The sequence below is a fragment of the Chelonoidis abingdonii genome, chromosome 3 (assembly GCF_003597395.2).
Source record: "Chelonoidis abingdonii isolate Lonesome George chromosome 3, CheloAbing_2.0, whole genome shotgun sequence".
NCBI classification, from domain to species: domain Eukaryota; kingdom Metazoa; phylum Chordata; order Testudines; family Testudinidae; genus Chelonoidis; species Chelonoidis abingdonii.
Window position 1 is genome coordinate 140,282,450 of NC_133771.1, and position 16,632 is coordinate 140,299,081.

At 40.4% G+C, this 16,632-nt stretch overlaps 1 protein-coding gene and 1 non-coding gene across 4 annotated transcripts in view; both read right to left on the bottom strand.

Moving 5' to 3' along the window:
- Positions 1-16,632, bottom strand: part of LYST (lysosomal trafficking regulator) — a 206,175-nt gene that overhangs the window by 110,511 nt on the left and 79,032 nt on the right. For all 3 annotated transcript variants that reach the window (XM_075064170.1, XM_075064168.1, XM_075064169.1), the window contains 9 exons: positions 16,284-16,440; positions 14,450-14,676; positions 11,472-11,538; positions 9,949-10,058; positions 8,602-9,025; positions 6,872-7,016; positions 3,805-3,978; positions 650-807; positions 211-401 (listed from right to left, as the gene is read on the bottom strand). In XM_075064170.1, the coding sequence (XP_074920271.1) occupies positions 211-401; positions 650-807; positions 3,805-3,978; positions 6,872-7,016; positions 8,602-9,025; positions 9,949-10,058; positions 11,472-11,538; positions 14,450-14,676; positions 16,284-16,440 (1,653 nt within the window). The remainder of the gene's footprint in view (positions 1-210; positions 402-649; positions 808-3,804; positions 3,979-6,871; positions 7,017-8,601; positions 9,026-9,948; positions 10,059-11,471; positions 11,539-14,449; positions 14,677-16,283; positions 16,441-16,632) is intronic.
- On the bottom strand, positions 4,694-4,832 carry LOC142046642 (U4 spliceosomal RNA). Its single transcript, XR_012655655.1, has one exon. It is a non-coding gene; the product is annotated as a U4 spliceosomal RNA (small nuclear RNA).

Sequence of the window (16,632 nt, forward strand, 5' to 3'; positions counted from 1 at the left end):
AGTTCTCACTGAAGTCAATCAGGCCTCAGGGAAACTCCTGTTCTTGGAGAGCAGAGGACCTCAAATGAAAGAATGCAAAACAAACAGAACTACAAATAAAATCTCTAGAACAGACCAGGATTTCTGTGCCAATGCAAGTTAAGGCCCCAATTTCTAAATGCACTGCTAAGAGTTTAAGAACCCAGGCTTTAATTTGGATTAGAAACTTACAATTAAAGCTCCAACGTCCACTTCTTTCTTTTTCATGAAGAGTTCCTTAATTTGTTCACACTGTAAAATGTCTTTAGTTATGTATTTGGAGTAGTCGGTCATTGTTTTGCTATATTTACAAGGCATTACAGAGGTAAAGTCTGGCCCACAGGCGTATAGGTAGAATGCTTCCTCTGGACCAATCTTTGCACCTAAACAGAAAAATAAAAATCTAATTATCTATCTTCACACTGTTTACAATAATTCATATGTAAGCAGCACTCAATTCAGGGATCTCTTTAGTATTTAGTGGAACTTTTATTTTTTGTTGTAGTAAGTTTGCATGTTAAAAAGTTTCTGTTTAGCTCATATTTAGCTCACACTATCTTTCCATTCAAAACATGTAAGTTACGTGGAAAAAGTTATATGTATATATTTTTGCCTTTAAATAGATAAATACCATTAAAGAGAAGCAGATTTCCCAGATCCCATTTCCCAGCCAATTGTAGTTGTTCTTCTTGGGATGATGTGCAATGACCAACCATACAAAATGTTTTATTGCTGTCAGATAAAGTTGTTTTTCTTGGCAGAGTGTAATCTAAACTGATCTCACATTTCCTAAAATATAAATAAAAAAGCAAAAGTTTAAATATTGCAAAGTTCTTGAAAAACCTATCAGAATTTCCATCTGGAATATTCAAAGTACAGTAAATTTGATTAATTTTATATCTTGACAGTGTATCTTTTAATATTAAAAATCCTGGAAAGTTAAACACATTAGCCTCTTAAATTACTACAGAAGCTTTAAGAATATATTTATAATGCATTTAACCATTTATACTATTTATTGTTTGCATTTCACTTAGCTTAGATCAGGGGTCGGCAACCTTTCAGACATGATGTGCTGAGTCTTCATTTATTCACTCTAATTTAAAGATTTCGCCTGCCGATAATACATTTTAACATTTTTTAGAAGGTCTCTCTCTATAAGTCTATATATTATATAACTAAACTAGTGTTGTATTGTAAAATAAACAGAGTTTTCAAAATGTTTAAGAAGCTTCATTTAAAATGAAATTAAAATGTTGATCTTACGCTGCCGGCCCGCTCAGCCCGCTGCTGCGTCTGGGGTTCTGTTCACTAGGCCGGCAGTGGGCTGAGCAGGCCTGCAGCCGGGACCCCGGCTGGCAAGGGTCCGTCAGCCAGAGCCAGAACCAGCAGCGGGCTGTGCAAGGTGGCAACCAGGACCTAGAGAGCTGGGGAGAGGGTGGGAGCTGGGTATGTGAGGGGTGTAGTGTCAGGCAGAGGGGGCGCTGGTTATGGGTGGGTGCCAGAATCAGGGCTAGGGTTGCGGGTGGGGAGATGAAGGAGTCAAGCAGGCTGGTATGTATGAGGAAGGTACAGGGCTCAGGCCAGGGGCCTAGGCGGATGCAGGGCTCAGGCAGAGGGCGTGATGTGTATGGGGGATCGGGGTCGGCTCAGGGAGAGTGCTGAGTGACTGCCCCCTACAAAAACTCTCAAACTCGTGCTCTCTTGTCCCCTGACTACCCACTCCTGGACCCCACCCCTATCTAAGCCTCCCTGTTCCTTGTCACAGACTGGACCTACCTCTACCTGTCCCCTGACTGCCCTGACCCTTATCCACACCCTGTCCCCAGCCAGACCCCAGGACTCCCATGCCTATCCAACACTCCCTACCCTGACAGGACCCTAGAACTCCGACCCATCAACCCCCCACTCCTCCCATTGCCCTGCTCCCAACACCTCTCCACACCCCTGCTACTCCTGACAGGGATCCCAGAACTCCGCAACTCATACAACCACCCCTTCAGAGACCCCCCCCCAACTGCCCCCCCGGACCCTCCTTTCTCCAGTCCCTGACTGCACTGCACCCTATTCACCCCCTGCCCCTCACAACCCCGGACCCTATGCCCCATCCAAACCTCCCTCTGCTCCCTGACTGGCCCCCTCAGAGACCCCCCCCCCCCCAGGATCCCTCCTTGCTCCCAGTCCCTGTGACTTCCCTGACCCCTACTCACCCCATGCCCCCACAAACCCGGTCACCAACATGCCCCATCCAAACCCCCCACCATCCCTCCCCTCCATCCAATCCACCCCTCCCTGTCCCCTAACCCCCCCCCAGCCCTGGGCCCTTTTACCTTTGAGGCTCACGCAGAGCCAGACGCGCCCCTGCAGGACAGCACACTCAGCCTCAGAGCACGGTGCGGCGGAGCTAGGGCTCCAGTTGAGCAAGGAGCGTGTCTGCTTCCCCGTGGAGCCAAATGCTTGCCCCGTAGAGTGACCAGCCCAGCCCCCAGACGCTGCACACAAGACAACGGGCTCCAGGGGAGAGTTTAGAGTAAGGGAGGGCGGGCAGCTGCTGCCGCTTGGCCCGGCGCGAGCGCAGACCTGCGAGCTTTGCCGTGCCGGGCGAGGGAGAGTGGGGCCATTTGCCCACTCCGTGCGCACGGCTACACTTCTGCTCCCTGCCCCCGCGGGGGAAGTGGAGAGCAGAGGAGAGCGGGCTGGGCTGGGCAGGATTTGAATTGCATGCTGGAGTCCCGGCAGGCTCCAGCGTGCCACTAAAAATTGGCTCGCATGCCATCTTTGGCTTAGATAGTGAACCTAGAGACTATTAGTTTCATTTCCTTGTCAACTATTAGCAAATTGCTGTTATGGCTTGAGGAACACAGCAGAATGATGGAGGTGCATAGAATTAACTCCGCACCCTTGCCAAAAAACCTCTCTCACTAAAAGCAAACAGCAGTTGTACACTGACAACTAACTAGTTAATCTGAAATTTGATTTGTAATTCTAAACAATACTGTGAAACTGGTAGAATTTTAATATTGTTACACCAGAATGAAGATTTGCCACGTCACTTGCCTGCTGAACAGATTTTTTTTTTTTTTTTTTTTTTAAAGGAAGGAAGGAAAGAATTCACAATTCTTTTTAGCAGAGTATATATTTTAGAAGGCAGCATACCAACCACAGATTAATACTTCAAACACAGAATCTATACATCCTTCAGGATTTACACTTTAAGAGCAGAAGATAGTTCTGACATTCAATGCCTTCCTTCTCCTCCTCCCTCTCCAATTCATTCTCAAAAAATGAGTGTCCCCTCCTCCCGACCCTTCCATAACATGCCTTCTCAGCCAGGCACCAAAACCACAAACAACTCCTTTTTCCCTTCCACAGATCAACTGCCTTCTTTATGTTTGTTATCAGCTTGCATCTTGGAAATGATGTCGGCTACTAGCTCCATGCAGGTACCCTTTCTGACCCCAGTCTGAATTCCTGTAGCATCCTGCCTACTGGTTCCTGACTGGAGGAGCAGGAGGGGAACCAGTACAAAAATCAAAGTGAGGGTAATTGGTCATGTACGGGCATGGGCCTGAGCTGAATATGGATTCTGAAAACAGATGAGAACGCACTATGCCAAATGTCCCTCTTTTCCCACCCCAAGAATTGAGTCTCAACACTGTTCCCTCTATGGACCCTGGTTCAGTGACCTCTCTCTTCACCAGGAAAACTTTAAGGAATTAGTCTCTTTCCACTAGCTGGCTTCTTAAAGATTTAGTTACAGCCTGAATTTTCTGAAGTGTACTTTACCTCTGACCAGAGACCCATAGCAACAGTTCTCCATGGATATTCTTCTTGCCTTCTGGCTGTTGCAAGTATGTTATTGCCAAATGCTCCCACTTGCCTACAAGGAAAATGTTCTCTGGTGATTCTGCCTGTGCTAGCAGGCCAGCTTTCATTTCGTCATTTGGATCCATACACATACTATGAAAATAGCAAAGGAAGAAACAGGTAAAGAGTTATGGATATGTACTTTTATTTATATTTCTAAAACTGCATTTCTAACTGGGTCCAAGATCAATTTTATTTTAAAATTCTCTTTGAATGAAAGTTAAAAAAAGTGAGTCCAGCAGAGGGCAATGAATATGATTAGGGGGCTGGGGCACATGACTTAAGAGGGGGCGCTGAGAGAACTGGGCTTATTTAGTCTGCAGAAGAGAAGAGTGAGGGGGGATTTGATAGCAGCCTTCAGCTACCTGAATGGGGGGTCCAAAGAGGATGGAACTAGGCTGTCATCAGTGGTCGCAGATGATAGAATAAGAAGCAATGGTTTCAAGTTGCAGTGGGAGAGGTCTAGGTTGGATATTAGGAAAATGATTTCACTAGGAGGGTGGTGAAGCACTGGAATGGGTTACCTAAGGAGGTGGTAGAATCTCCATCCTTAAAAACCTCTAAGACCCAGCTTGACAAAGCCCTGGCTGGGATGATTTAGTTGGTGTTGGTCCTGCTTTGAGCAGGAGATTGGACTAGATGACCTCCTGAGGTCTCTTCCAACCTTAATATTCTATGATTCCATTAATTATAGATATTCTAAATACAGAGAGCTGTGATCTTGTGGGCTGAGCACCTAAGTATGAGTCAGGAACTCTTGACATTGTAGCCTGGGGAAAGTCACTTACATTCTCTCTGGATGAATTTCCCTAGATATAAAATAAGAATAATACTCCCTTACTTCACTGGGGTGCTGTGAGGGTTACTAAATTCAAAAAAAAAGTTAACAACTAGCAATAATCACACCTCAGATTAACTTCATTGGTTATGATACTATACACTTGGATACAACCTGTTCTAAAAGTCAAATTCTCATTACTCACTTTACAAACATAATTTTACACTCCCATAAACAGCTTAGAAGATTAAAACCACTATACAAATGCTAAGTATTAAATCAGATCATGGGTTTTTCACTCATGGAATATAAGCAATTTGAAAAAAAAACAAAAACCAGCCGATATGATTGTTAAAAATATGAGTGACTGACTAATGCACTGTTTTAACTGTTCATGACTTTAAAGTTTTGCCAGGAGACAATGCTCAGGGTAGCGGACAGACTAAATCAATTACAATGTCTGAAAATGTTATCTTACAAAGAACTGACTGAATGCTGAAATCTTCATTAAATTCATTGTAAAAGATGCAATGCATACAGAATTAGTTGCAACATTTTAGCAACACAAAAGAAAGATCATACAAATAAAACCTGAGCAAATATTTATCACCAAGGCAGCTTAAATGAAGTTGCACTTTGTTACAGTACCAGCAACAGAAATATAAAGGAGACTACACCACAGATGTAGCATAAGCAGAGAGAGAGAGACTAACAGCAGCACCTCAATTCTTAAACATTAGTGGCAGGCTGTAAAATTTGGTCATACCGGCATAGCACTTTACTTAAGTTTTAAGAGATGCAAATATCTTTCTAGAAAATCTTTTCTTTGAAGAGGTCCCTTTAAAAGCTACTTCATTCTTTAGAAACCCCACCATCAATACCCACTGCTTCTGCTACTGTCCATATAAGGCTGGGTGAAATTGTCGTAACTAAAAATGCATTCAAATTTTTACAAAGCCAAATATATGAAAAACATGGCATAGGAAACACACTTTTGTTTCCTATGAGCAAACAAAGGTAGCAGACACAGTCACACCTCCAGGAACCACCCTGCATTAGCAGGTAACCCAATCATGGGGAGTTCCATTTTCAAATTTACATGAAAGATTCAACATTTGGGTGCTCAGATCAGCACAAATTCAAGAACCTCAAACATTAGCCAGGTTAGCCCCACAATATCTCTGAGGTAGGTAAGAATTAAGCTCATCTGTGAACTAAGGATAAGCAGAAAGTTTGCAGAAAAATCTATAGCAGAACCAGAAACCAAAGCCAGATTTCCCAATTACCAGTCTAATCTCCTAACCAGATAACCCTCTTCTCTTTAAAAGGCACCTAACATTGTTATTTGGGGGCTTATAGTAGGTGTCAGTCTCAGGGTTCAAGCGAAGTTGTTTATATAACACACACACACACACACACGTTTATTAGCTGCTGCTAAAGAGCCATAAAGGGGAGACCGGTTAGGGCCACATTGGAGTTAGTAGCAAAACTCCATTAAAAACTCCAGTCTGCTGGCTGATGTCCACAAATGTACACATTATGATGGACATCAACCAGCAGATAAGAGTTTTAAGTTAGACCCAAAGTTGGCCTGACCAGGAGGATTATAACTATCAGCATATCCTAAAGTTGTTTGGATCCAAGGTTAGAACAATTCAGCAATCACCATTTCCATCTCCCCAGGAAAGACAACATTCTTCCATGCCATTTTGATAAGCCTCTCACCTTACTGCCTCTCTTCTTCTGTCATGCTGCCTCCTATACTTGGAACAGCCTCCCTATTCTTAAGCATCAATTTTCTTCCTTCATCCACCTATCCAAGCAACTTCCCTCCTTCCTTGTTAATTCATTCATCCCTCAGCTGCTGTCCTTTATTAGCTCTTACCTGTCTAACATCTCTTACAACTTGCTCTGCACAGGCATAGCATCATGCCTACCTGGAAAAAGATGAAAGGCTGGAGCCAAAGCCTGTACACAGGGAAGCTTTCTTTAGGTTTGTAAAGCACCGTGCCATAAAATTTATAGCATGATGTCAATTATCTTTCTGTTCTAAGTAAGCAATAATCTACAGGCCATATATATACATAGCTTTGTCTTCTATCCTGGGGCTGACTCCATGCTACTACTCCAGATCAGCTCGCACAAGATGTCATACATTATGGAACTTACAATTCTTCCTACTTTTGGGCTAGCAGAAATATACAGTACCGAAATATAAATGCTCCAGTGTTCAAATCAGCCCAGACTTGTATCATCAATGCTTTGGAACCCAATGAAATTATATGAATGCAGCCATCTTCAACAAGTTTGTCCCCCAAGTTAAGGTACTCCATTCGTCCAGATTTGCTTCCTTCTAGGAAAATAAATAAATAGCATATATAGCACCTATAATTAACCAGACCATGACTACAACAATATCTGTTTACGGTCCATAACGTGCAGAAAAGCAGCTTATATATGATAAGAAACTTCTTTAAAGGTGAATTGACTAGTATAAGCACTATGTTGTAGTTTCATCGTTGGAGACCTAGGTCTACCTTGGTTAGGTCTATCTTACATTAAAAGTTGACGTAAAGCACTCTCTAAAGCAGTGGTGGGCAACTTGCGGCCCATCAGGGTAATCCACTGGCAGGTCACGAGACAGTTTTTCACACTGACCATCTGCAGGCATGGCTGCCTGCAGCTCCCAGAAGCCACTGTTTGCCATTCCTGATCAACGGGAGCTGTGGGAAGCAGCAGCCAGCACGTCCCTGTAGCCTGCACCACTTCCCACAGCTCCCATTGGCCGGGAACAGCGAACCGTGGCCACTGGGAGCTGCAGGTGGTCAATGTAAACAAACTGTCTTGCAGCCCGCCAGTGGATTACCCTGATGGGCTGTGTGCAGCCTGCAGGCCGCAGTTTGCCCACCACTGTTCTAGAAGATATCTCCACAGGGATGCATTTAAAATTTTCCAGTTTAATTTAAGAGGAAAAAAGAAAAAAATCTGGATGCAATAAATCTGCATGTTCTTTGAATCAGCATCTTTACACAGAGCCAGCTGTGCAGCTACTGTAATTGTGTACAGGCACAATTCACTTGTGTTTTAGGCCCTCACCAAGCAAAGCACTTAAGCACTGAAGTCAACAGAACTGCTTGCATGCTTATAGTTAATCAGTTTAAGGACTTCGTTGGATAGGAGCCTTAGTGTGCATCAATAAATACTTAGAATGTTCTATGTATGGAATTTGTAAAATATTTTCCCTTTACCGCTTAAAGCAAAGACCTCAGCTGGGAGCAGCCATACTAAGTTTTGGATTTCAGCCTTTTCACTGTAACCTTGGGTAAAAAGGGTTTGTGGTTAGAAGTTTAAAACGGGAAACTTATTTTTTCCCCTCCTTCACTGACTACAGTTTGACTAAATGTTTGCCCAGATGGTGACATTTTTGAAAAGCTGCAGAAGCACATGAAAGCAAAAGGTTTCAGGGTTGGTCCTGCTCACAGCAGCAGTCCTTTCCTCAAATATGTAGTCTCATTTAATTCAGAGAAATTACTTGCTTGAATAAGGATTTTAAACGATTTTGTCTGCCTCCTAATTCAATGAGAACAATAAGTAGTGCTGAGAAAGCAAGCGAGTCAAAGTGGGGGCAAACCCACTATGAAACTTCTGAAATCAGTAATACCTTCTCTTATAGACTCCTAAGGGTAGCTTAGAAGTTCAACACTTAAATATTTTCACTGTTTTCAAGTTAAAGCTGGAAGTGGGAGATAATTTTACCACGTCTTATCAGTCCCCAAAAAAATATAAGGCCAAGTTTACTCTTGGGTGCCATACATTAACAGTACAGAGCAGCTAATATTGAATTACAGCCTTCTGTTCTGTTCAGCATTTTTATTGTGTATGTCTAGTAGAAATAACTGAACTTAAGCTGAGGGATTTCAGAAATCTTATAAATTTACCTGTGCCATCAAAACTGCTCTCATGCACAATGAGTGGTTTGCTTCTTTTCTTCATCTTCTTCCCTTTTTCTATGGGACTTCCTGTTTCTTGAACACATTCCACATGAAACCACAATGAGACACTGAAGCCCTCAGACATGTGCGGCCAACAATTTTGTCCCACCAAAGGCAGGTGGATTGGGGCTACATGCCATGAAGAAAGAAGCTGGTGAGTCAAATTCTCACCATCTGCTTCCTTCTTATTTTGTGAAAATTTTGCTCTTTTTAATAGTCCTACGGTCTTGCTGTTGAGTGCACTAGTCGATTTTTGTGAAGAACTACTATTTAAATTTGGGCTCTTTAGCAAGGGGAAGGAGAGATATTGTAAAGGACTCATATAGATATTTGTCTCCACAATCTTCAAGATACCTTTAAGTAGTATCTCCTAAGAGAAAAACCAGAAACATATTGTGTTAACACTATATAGCCAATGCTAATGCATCATATACAGCTTACATAGAAAGAAACCTCTTAATTTAAACTCAGTTCCACATTTTCAGAAGTGGCCTCTGATTTTGCATGCCCAATTTAAGATACCTTAGCCTAATTTAGAGGTCCTGAGTGCTAATTTTAAATCAAGTTGTAGGCTCCCAACATTTCTGAAGATTACGGCCAATATTTCTCAAGTTAGACATCCAAAAAATCTCATGCTACTTTTGAAATATTTTGGCTTCTGTGTCTTCTTGCTTTGTTGCTTACTATTTAAATAAAATGCCTATACCATGAAGTTATTCTTCCAACATGGAACAGAATGAAAGGAAGGATATTCAAAGTCTCCTGTACAAAACTACAGATTACAGTTCAGGAAAATGGCCACAACAAGCAATAGGCTCAAACACTGTTTTAGTTAACTTGAAAGTGCTTCCTATTCACAAAACAATGGTAATTCCTGGGAAACTGGAAGGCTTTTTGCCCATGATGCAATTAAACAGGAAGGACCTTCAATATTATTCTCTCTCCTCTCATCATCCATCCCCCTACCCCAAAACCCAGTCTTTCCTTGCACTTGAAGAATGAATGCTCCATCAAAAAAGTCAATTTACATTTATACCTCACCACCTCTACTCTCCTACTCCTTCCCTCACATTTTACTGTGCTAAGCAAAACGAATCTATTTTTCTACTAATTAGTGTTTACATAGAATAAATGGCAGTTATATACATTCTAACCAGCAACATTATAACATGTTATAACAAGGTCCCTTTCTTAATACTTCCTGAAAGAAATGCATATATTGATATGCCAGTCAATTTGTTCAGCTCCACTCTTTGTTGCATTAAGGAATTTTCTGATTTGCAGAATACTTACAGTACAAGGCGTTTCCTCTAAAAATATCCTCAAGAGAAGGGTTAGCTCTTCTGCACATGTCCTTGAGCTCATCAAAGACACCAGAAGCTCTACCAGCACTATCTGACATGCTATATAGATGATAAAAAGGTATCAAAATATGCTTAAATAAAAAAAATCACACACAATATCATAGTATATTGCTGTCATAACTTCCTTTTGGATGACACTAAGATGAGACAGAATAAACTGACTGAAAACATTAGAACTGACATTTTGTGACACATCCTCCATTACGAATCTCAAGTTAGGAACATTAATGAATATAGCCTCACAGCTCTCGTACGGGGCAGATATTTCCAGTTGCTAAATGGGAACACCAGACAGAGGAGTTAAGCATCTTACCCAATGTCATAGCAAATCTGTGGCAAAGGCAAGGAACAGAATATATCTAAAAGGACTATAGCTCACTACACCATGAAAAATGTTTCTAGGCAAGTGGGCTACTACTTATGTGCAATATATTAAGTAACTATTCACACACAAATGCCTAAAAAGGAGAGAGTACCAAATTGACTCTTATATACAACCTTACAATCAGATCTAGTCATATTCTACCATTTCTGTGACAAAAATCAGATGTAATGAATATAGATAATTTCATCTACCTCATTTACTAAATCAGAATAGCCACTTCTGGCCAAAAAAGGGCTTTTCCTTGAATTAAAAAAAAAAGAAAAAAAAGGTGAAATGGGAGCTGCCTGTTACCAAGACACAAATCTGGTCACTTCTAGGCTGGGTTTGTAGCAACTAGAAATCATTGCTACCAGACATTTTATTAGGTGGTTTAAATTACGTGCAATACAAGAAAGCTGGCTGGTCCAAAATACACAGATCACAATTAATTTGTACGGAAACCTTAGGTAAGAAATCACGGGTTGCTTGGGTATAAAGATATTCTCACCTCAAAAGGTATCCCTACATAAATGGCCTATGAAGAGGCTTAAACTGCCATGGCTGTACCTCTTGAGGACTTGATCCTCTAATATCAAGCTGAAACTTTCTGTGAACGCTAATTTCACTTTTAAACATTTAAAAACAAATAGATGGATTCTAAAATGTATTATAGAAGTAATGACGTCATTTTCTTTTGAAGAAGCTACATGGTCATCTACAAAATAGAAACACTAAATTAACACTAATCTCTTCGGTCCAGGTGTTCAGACAACCTTTCAAATCCGCAGGTACACCTGTTTGGCATTATGCAGACTCCAATCACTCCCCTACCCAAACCACCAGAACCAAAAAAAAACCAACACAATTTTGTATATAAAAGTGTAAAATGCAAGCATACTTGGATTGTACATGTAAGTGTGGATATCTGCATGTGCCCATGGATGTGCTTGTCAATTTTGCATGCTCATTAATAATAGCTGCGGGCTGAAAGTTTGAGCATATCAACTTGTAACTGTATAACATATAGATTACAATTTCAGCATTTCTTTAAATAAAACAAAAAACAAAAAACAAACACTAATACCCACCAGGAAAACTGGAGTCCTTCTTTATCAAGATGTTTAGGAATCCTCCCAAAAGACTTTTTACAGCACCCTTCAAGAAAAACTTTAAAGTTAGGTATCTGAACAATTCACATCAGTTTGAAGAGCAAAACTCAACAGAATTTGTTTTAAGTATTCCAATATATTCACAACTGATTTTGCCAAATAAAATGTTGTTAGTGATTTAATTGTGATTTTTAGTATTTGTTCCATCAAAGAACTACTGAATTCGCTTGCAAGATTCTGACTAGTTCAGATGCTTCTGATTATGAGACAGCCTTTGGGATCAAGATGATTAAAGCATCAATTGTTGAGCCACTGCCTGTCTGGCAATTATTTGAGAACTCAATGTTCTTACAGACTACATTGCAGGAACCTATGTCATCTTTTCTGCATCATCACAAATTAAGTACTACCCTACAGTAATTTACTGTACAGATATAAGCAAATTACACACTCTCATAGGTCAAGTAAAGGTGAAACAGTGTTTTAACATTTAAAGCAACTCACTTTCACTGCTAGTAAAAAACTGCATCCTTCATAATTCAGTCTAACAATTTTAGCTCATAAATCACCTAACTGATTAGTCCAATAGATTTGTATTCCTTTTCTTCTTTCTAAAGTCAACATTGTGTTAGATATGAAGAAAGTATTCTTGTCACTTTCTAAAAAGAAATCAAATTATATATATTTTCTTGAGGCTTTTGAGTCTTCAGGAACGGGGTTTATTTAAAAACTGACTAATTAATAAACATACAATCAGCAACTTTCTTTCCTCATGGAGTCATAGGTGATTTGGGTTCTAAGGTTATCCCCTAAAAGTTATTTATATTTTAAATACATTAATTTGTATTAAAATATAGGATTTTCCCCTTTTTCTATGTCATAATAAAGCCTCAAAGATCATAGGCAATACAATAGGAAAAGACTACTAGATGGATTAACAACTTAGTCATAAAAATACCAGGTAAAGTCCATACAGGTAAAACTACCAGAAGAGTTACATGACTCTCATTTATCAAGAGAATTGTTTATATTTGTACAAAGAAGTCACAAAAGCATATTTAAAAACTAGTCACGAAGATCTCATCCTAAATCAGATCAGGTATTTTATGTCTTTATTCTCAATTTGTCTGAACACAGGAATTGAACCTTGAAGTAATATTGGCAGTAATAATAATAATTAATTATATTACTATAGCTCTTAGAAGCTGCAACTGTGCTTGGTACTGCATAAACACATAGTAAGGCAACCCGTCCCAAAAATTTTTCCATCTAAATAGATAAGATGGACAAAGTGTGGCAGGGGAAACAGGAACAGAGATGCCATGAGTTACCTTGTCACACAGCACATCAGCAGCCAAGCCAAGAATAATACACAAATCTCAACACTCTTAGATCAGAGTCGCTAGACCACCCTGTCTCTGCCAATGATCAACCAGAAGATTGCCCTAGGACACTTCAGAGACTCAAAGATAACAGGACTAATAATAGGGTGTAGATAAGAGATGGAGCAAGTGAGTCTGCCATCCAATACAAAGTTATTTAGTAGCTTTAGGAATGTGTTTGTTTTTAAGACAGTAGCTGTCTAGGTCAGGTTTGCCTGTATAGGAAGGTTTGGGGCGGGGGATGAAGGTGGGGTGGGGGGAGACAGTCAAATACATTATAGTAAATTTGCAAAACCAAACCATTTGAATTCATATGACATGCCAATGCAGTGGGCAGACAGTGAAGGTTTCCTGATACACACGGCATCAGTTGGACCGTTCCAGATCACTGGTTCCCAGGTAGTTAATCCTTTTAATTTCAACAGTAATATTTTATTCTAAAGAGATTCCCTGTTTTCATACAAGCAAATTATATGAGTGACAGATTTAACAGAAGATTTTTAGATCTTGCCACATTTTCTCCTTCATGGAGACATATCTAAAATTTATTATTATTGATGTTCCTCTGACATAGAAGGGCTAAACAAAAACATCCTCTGAATTTCTTTATTTTAAATTCCAATTTGTCTAAGTTGTCCAGAATCAACAAATGAGAGACAGGCCTTCCACAATTAAACTTGAGCATGCTAGTTTGTACAAAAAAACTCTATGGTGGAAAAAAATAGCACAAAAAGCTTCAGAAATATTTAGAATGCCCAAGACTCTCAGGAGATCACAGGCATGTATTCATAGTGCGTGAATGGTCTTCTGTCATATGTGGGGTACAGGTTTGTTTTTAACTAGTCAGTCTATTTAATTGGATTACTTAAAAGGATTACATTAGCTCTGGGGCTAGTAATGATTCTTGTGAACAGTATGGTGCTAGTAAAAGGGTGGAGGGGGAAAAACAGGTAGCCAGAATGGAGGACCAAGAGTTATTGCTCCTGGATACATAAGTGTTTGGCCTTATGCTGGAGAGAGAAGGTAAGTGAAGTAATATCTTTTATTGGACTAACTTCTGTTGATGAAAGAAATAAGCTTTCAAGTGACACAGACCTAAAGAAGCGCTCTGTCAAAAGCTCATCTCCTTCACCAACAGAAACTGGTCCAATTAAAAAACAAAACACAAAAAACAAAAAAAGAAATATTACCTCACCCACTCTGTCACTCTAATATCCTACGCCCAACATGACTACAACATTTTTTAAAATATGCTGATCAGCTGCAAAGCACTATTCATTCAGCCCACAGTGACTATAAACAGTTGTAGGCATAACAAGGTTTTGCAAACTTGAACTCAGAATCCAGATAGATAAAACATCTTTCAGTACATTGTTTAAAATATGCTGTCTGTTAACTTAACCCTATATGTCACTAAGTTGTAACTTAGTCATATAAAAAACCATTTCAGTTTATATCAAATATTCCAATATGAAATAATGGATAGGATGCAAGAGTATATACTTAAATATTTTCATCAGTTTCCTATTAACATGCTACACAAGTTCTGTTTTGCTAATCACATTCATCTTCTACCTGTTGCATAAGGGAAATGGCATTTTTCTTCTTTTGCCTGATGACTTTCAAAAAGCTCTGGAAAACATGGGCAAGTACATCTAGGCTTGGGTTGCCAGTTGAGAGCAACTTCAATTCTAGCATACAGATTTCAGGGTATATTAGTTCTCCTTGATTGATGTTTTCAGTTAGGTCACTGGAATAACTTGAAGGGACCATGCATTCCACTTCTCTTTTAGTGTCTGTTCCTGAAACAAAAAACAGAAATTTTGTTGATTGTTTGGGGTTTAGTTAGTTATTGTTTGGTTTGGTTTTAAGATTACTACTACTTAAAGCAAAGACACTTGCCACACAAACAATTGCAACTAGTACATTTATTGGATATCTTGTGCAAGTACTTCCAGTAAGCCATAAAAATTCCAGAATTCCCTTCTTACTCAGACAGATTTAATATATACAGGAGACTATGTCTAAAATAAGGCTGCCAGGTCAAAAAGGGACCCTGGTGGCTCCGCTCAGCACTGCCAACCAAGTCATTAGAAGTCCAGCCAGTGGTGCTGCGGGTATAAGGCAGGTAGTGCCTACCTGTCCTGGCACCACGCTGTGCCCCGGAATTGGCCAGCAGGTCTGACTCCAAGGCAGGGGGGCCACAGGGCTCTACACACTGCCTGAGCCCTGGCTCTGCACTCCCATTGGCTGGGAACCACGGCTAATAGGAACTGGGGGGCGGTGCCTGCAGGCAAGAGCAGCACATGGAGCCTCCTGCCCCCCCACCCCCCGCCACCTAGGAAATGGATCTGCTGGCTGCTTCTGGGGCACAGCATGAAGCCAGGACAGGGAGGGAGCCTGCCTCAGCCCCACTGAGCTGCTGACTAGAAGCCGCCTGAAGTAAGCCTGTGCCCCAACCCTGAGCCCCCCTGCAAACCCAGAGCCCCCCTTGCACCCCAAAGCCCTCATCTCTGGCTCCAGAGCCTGCACCCCCAGACCAGAGCCCATACCCCCTCCTGCACTCCAACTCTCCTCCCACACCCTGAACCCCTTATTTCTGGCCCCAACAAAAAATAAATAAGGCGCCTGTACCCCCAACAAAAGTGAGGGAGGGAGAAATGTGGTGAGTAGGGGCAGGGCCTTGACTTCCGGGAAGGGTGTTCGGTTTTGTGCAGTTAGTAAGTTGGCAACCCTAGTCTAATATTTCTGCTACACAGATTTACAATGTACAAAGAACCACTGACAGACCTTATTGAAATTACAACTCCAACTCAATTATAATTAATGCATACTTTAGATCAAATTGTTATACAAAAGTAAATATTTAGATTGTAGGCTTAAGTTGAAAAACCATTTTTGTAACAAAAAGAACAATGGATGTGTATGTTATTATAAAAATTAGTGTAGGCACACAGATTAAGATCAGACTAGGAAATATTTTACAAGGAAGATAACACTGTAAAAAAAATTGAGCATGGAGTTATAAAAAAAACATACTACTTACTCATGATCCTATCTGGAGAAGAAACTGCTTTTAGATCACAATCAATAACACACTTCAGTGAGAATGACTCAACAGTACTTCAGAGCAATCTGACAGAAGCCAAAACTCAATGCATAAAACATTTCCCCACAACATTTAGATAAAATAGATGTGAACTGTTACTCTCTCCTGCAATGAAGTTGTTTCATACTACAAAAAAAAAAACCCCTAAACTGAAAATCTGTTATGGCCTCTGCAATCTATTCCACTTTTGCATGTTGGGAAAAAAAAGTCCAGTACTTCACATAAATCACCTGATAAAAGCTAGTCTATAAAAGAGTTAAAGATGGTTTTGCCTGATGCTTGTGCAAAGTTTGCATTTACCTTCATCCTTGCTTTCACTGTCATCAGGGTTACTTTCACTATCTGCTTCATAGCCTTCCTCTTCAGTAAAGAGTTTAAAACTACAGCACTGTGATTCTTCAGCTTCTTCAGAAAGATCTTCAGGTTGGGGAACAGGTGCCTTTTCACTATGAAGAACCTGACATCCATATTTCAAAAAACAAAAACAAAACAAGTTTAGAAACTTATAAGCAACGGTTTCATTTTCATTCAAAAGCCCAAATGCTGTGGGATCTTCCAGATCAGAATTCTCTCTGCTCTTGAAAGTGGAAGGAACAGCACAGTCCATAATACCTATTGGGAAATACTGTCTCTACAAACATGAGTCAAA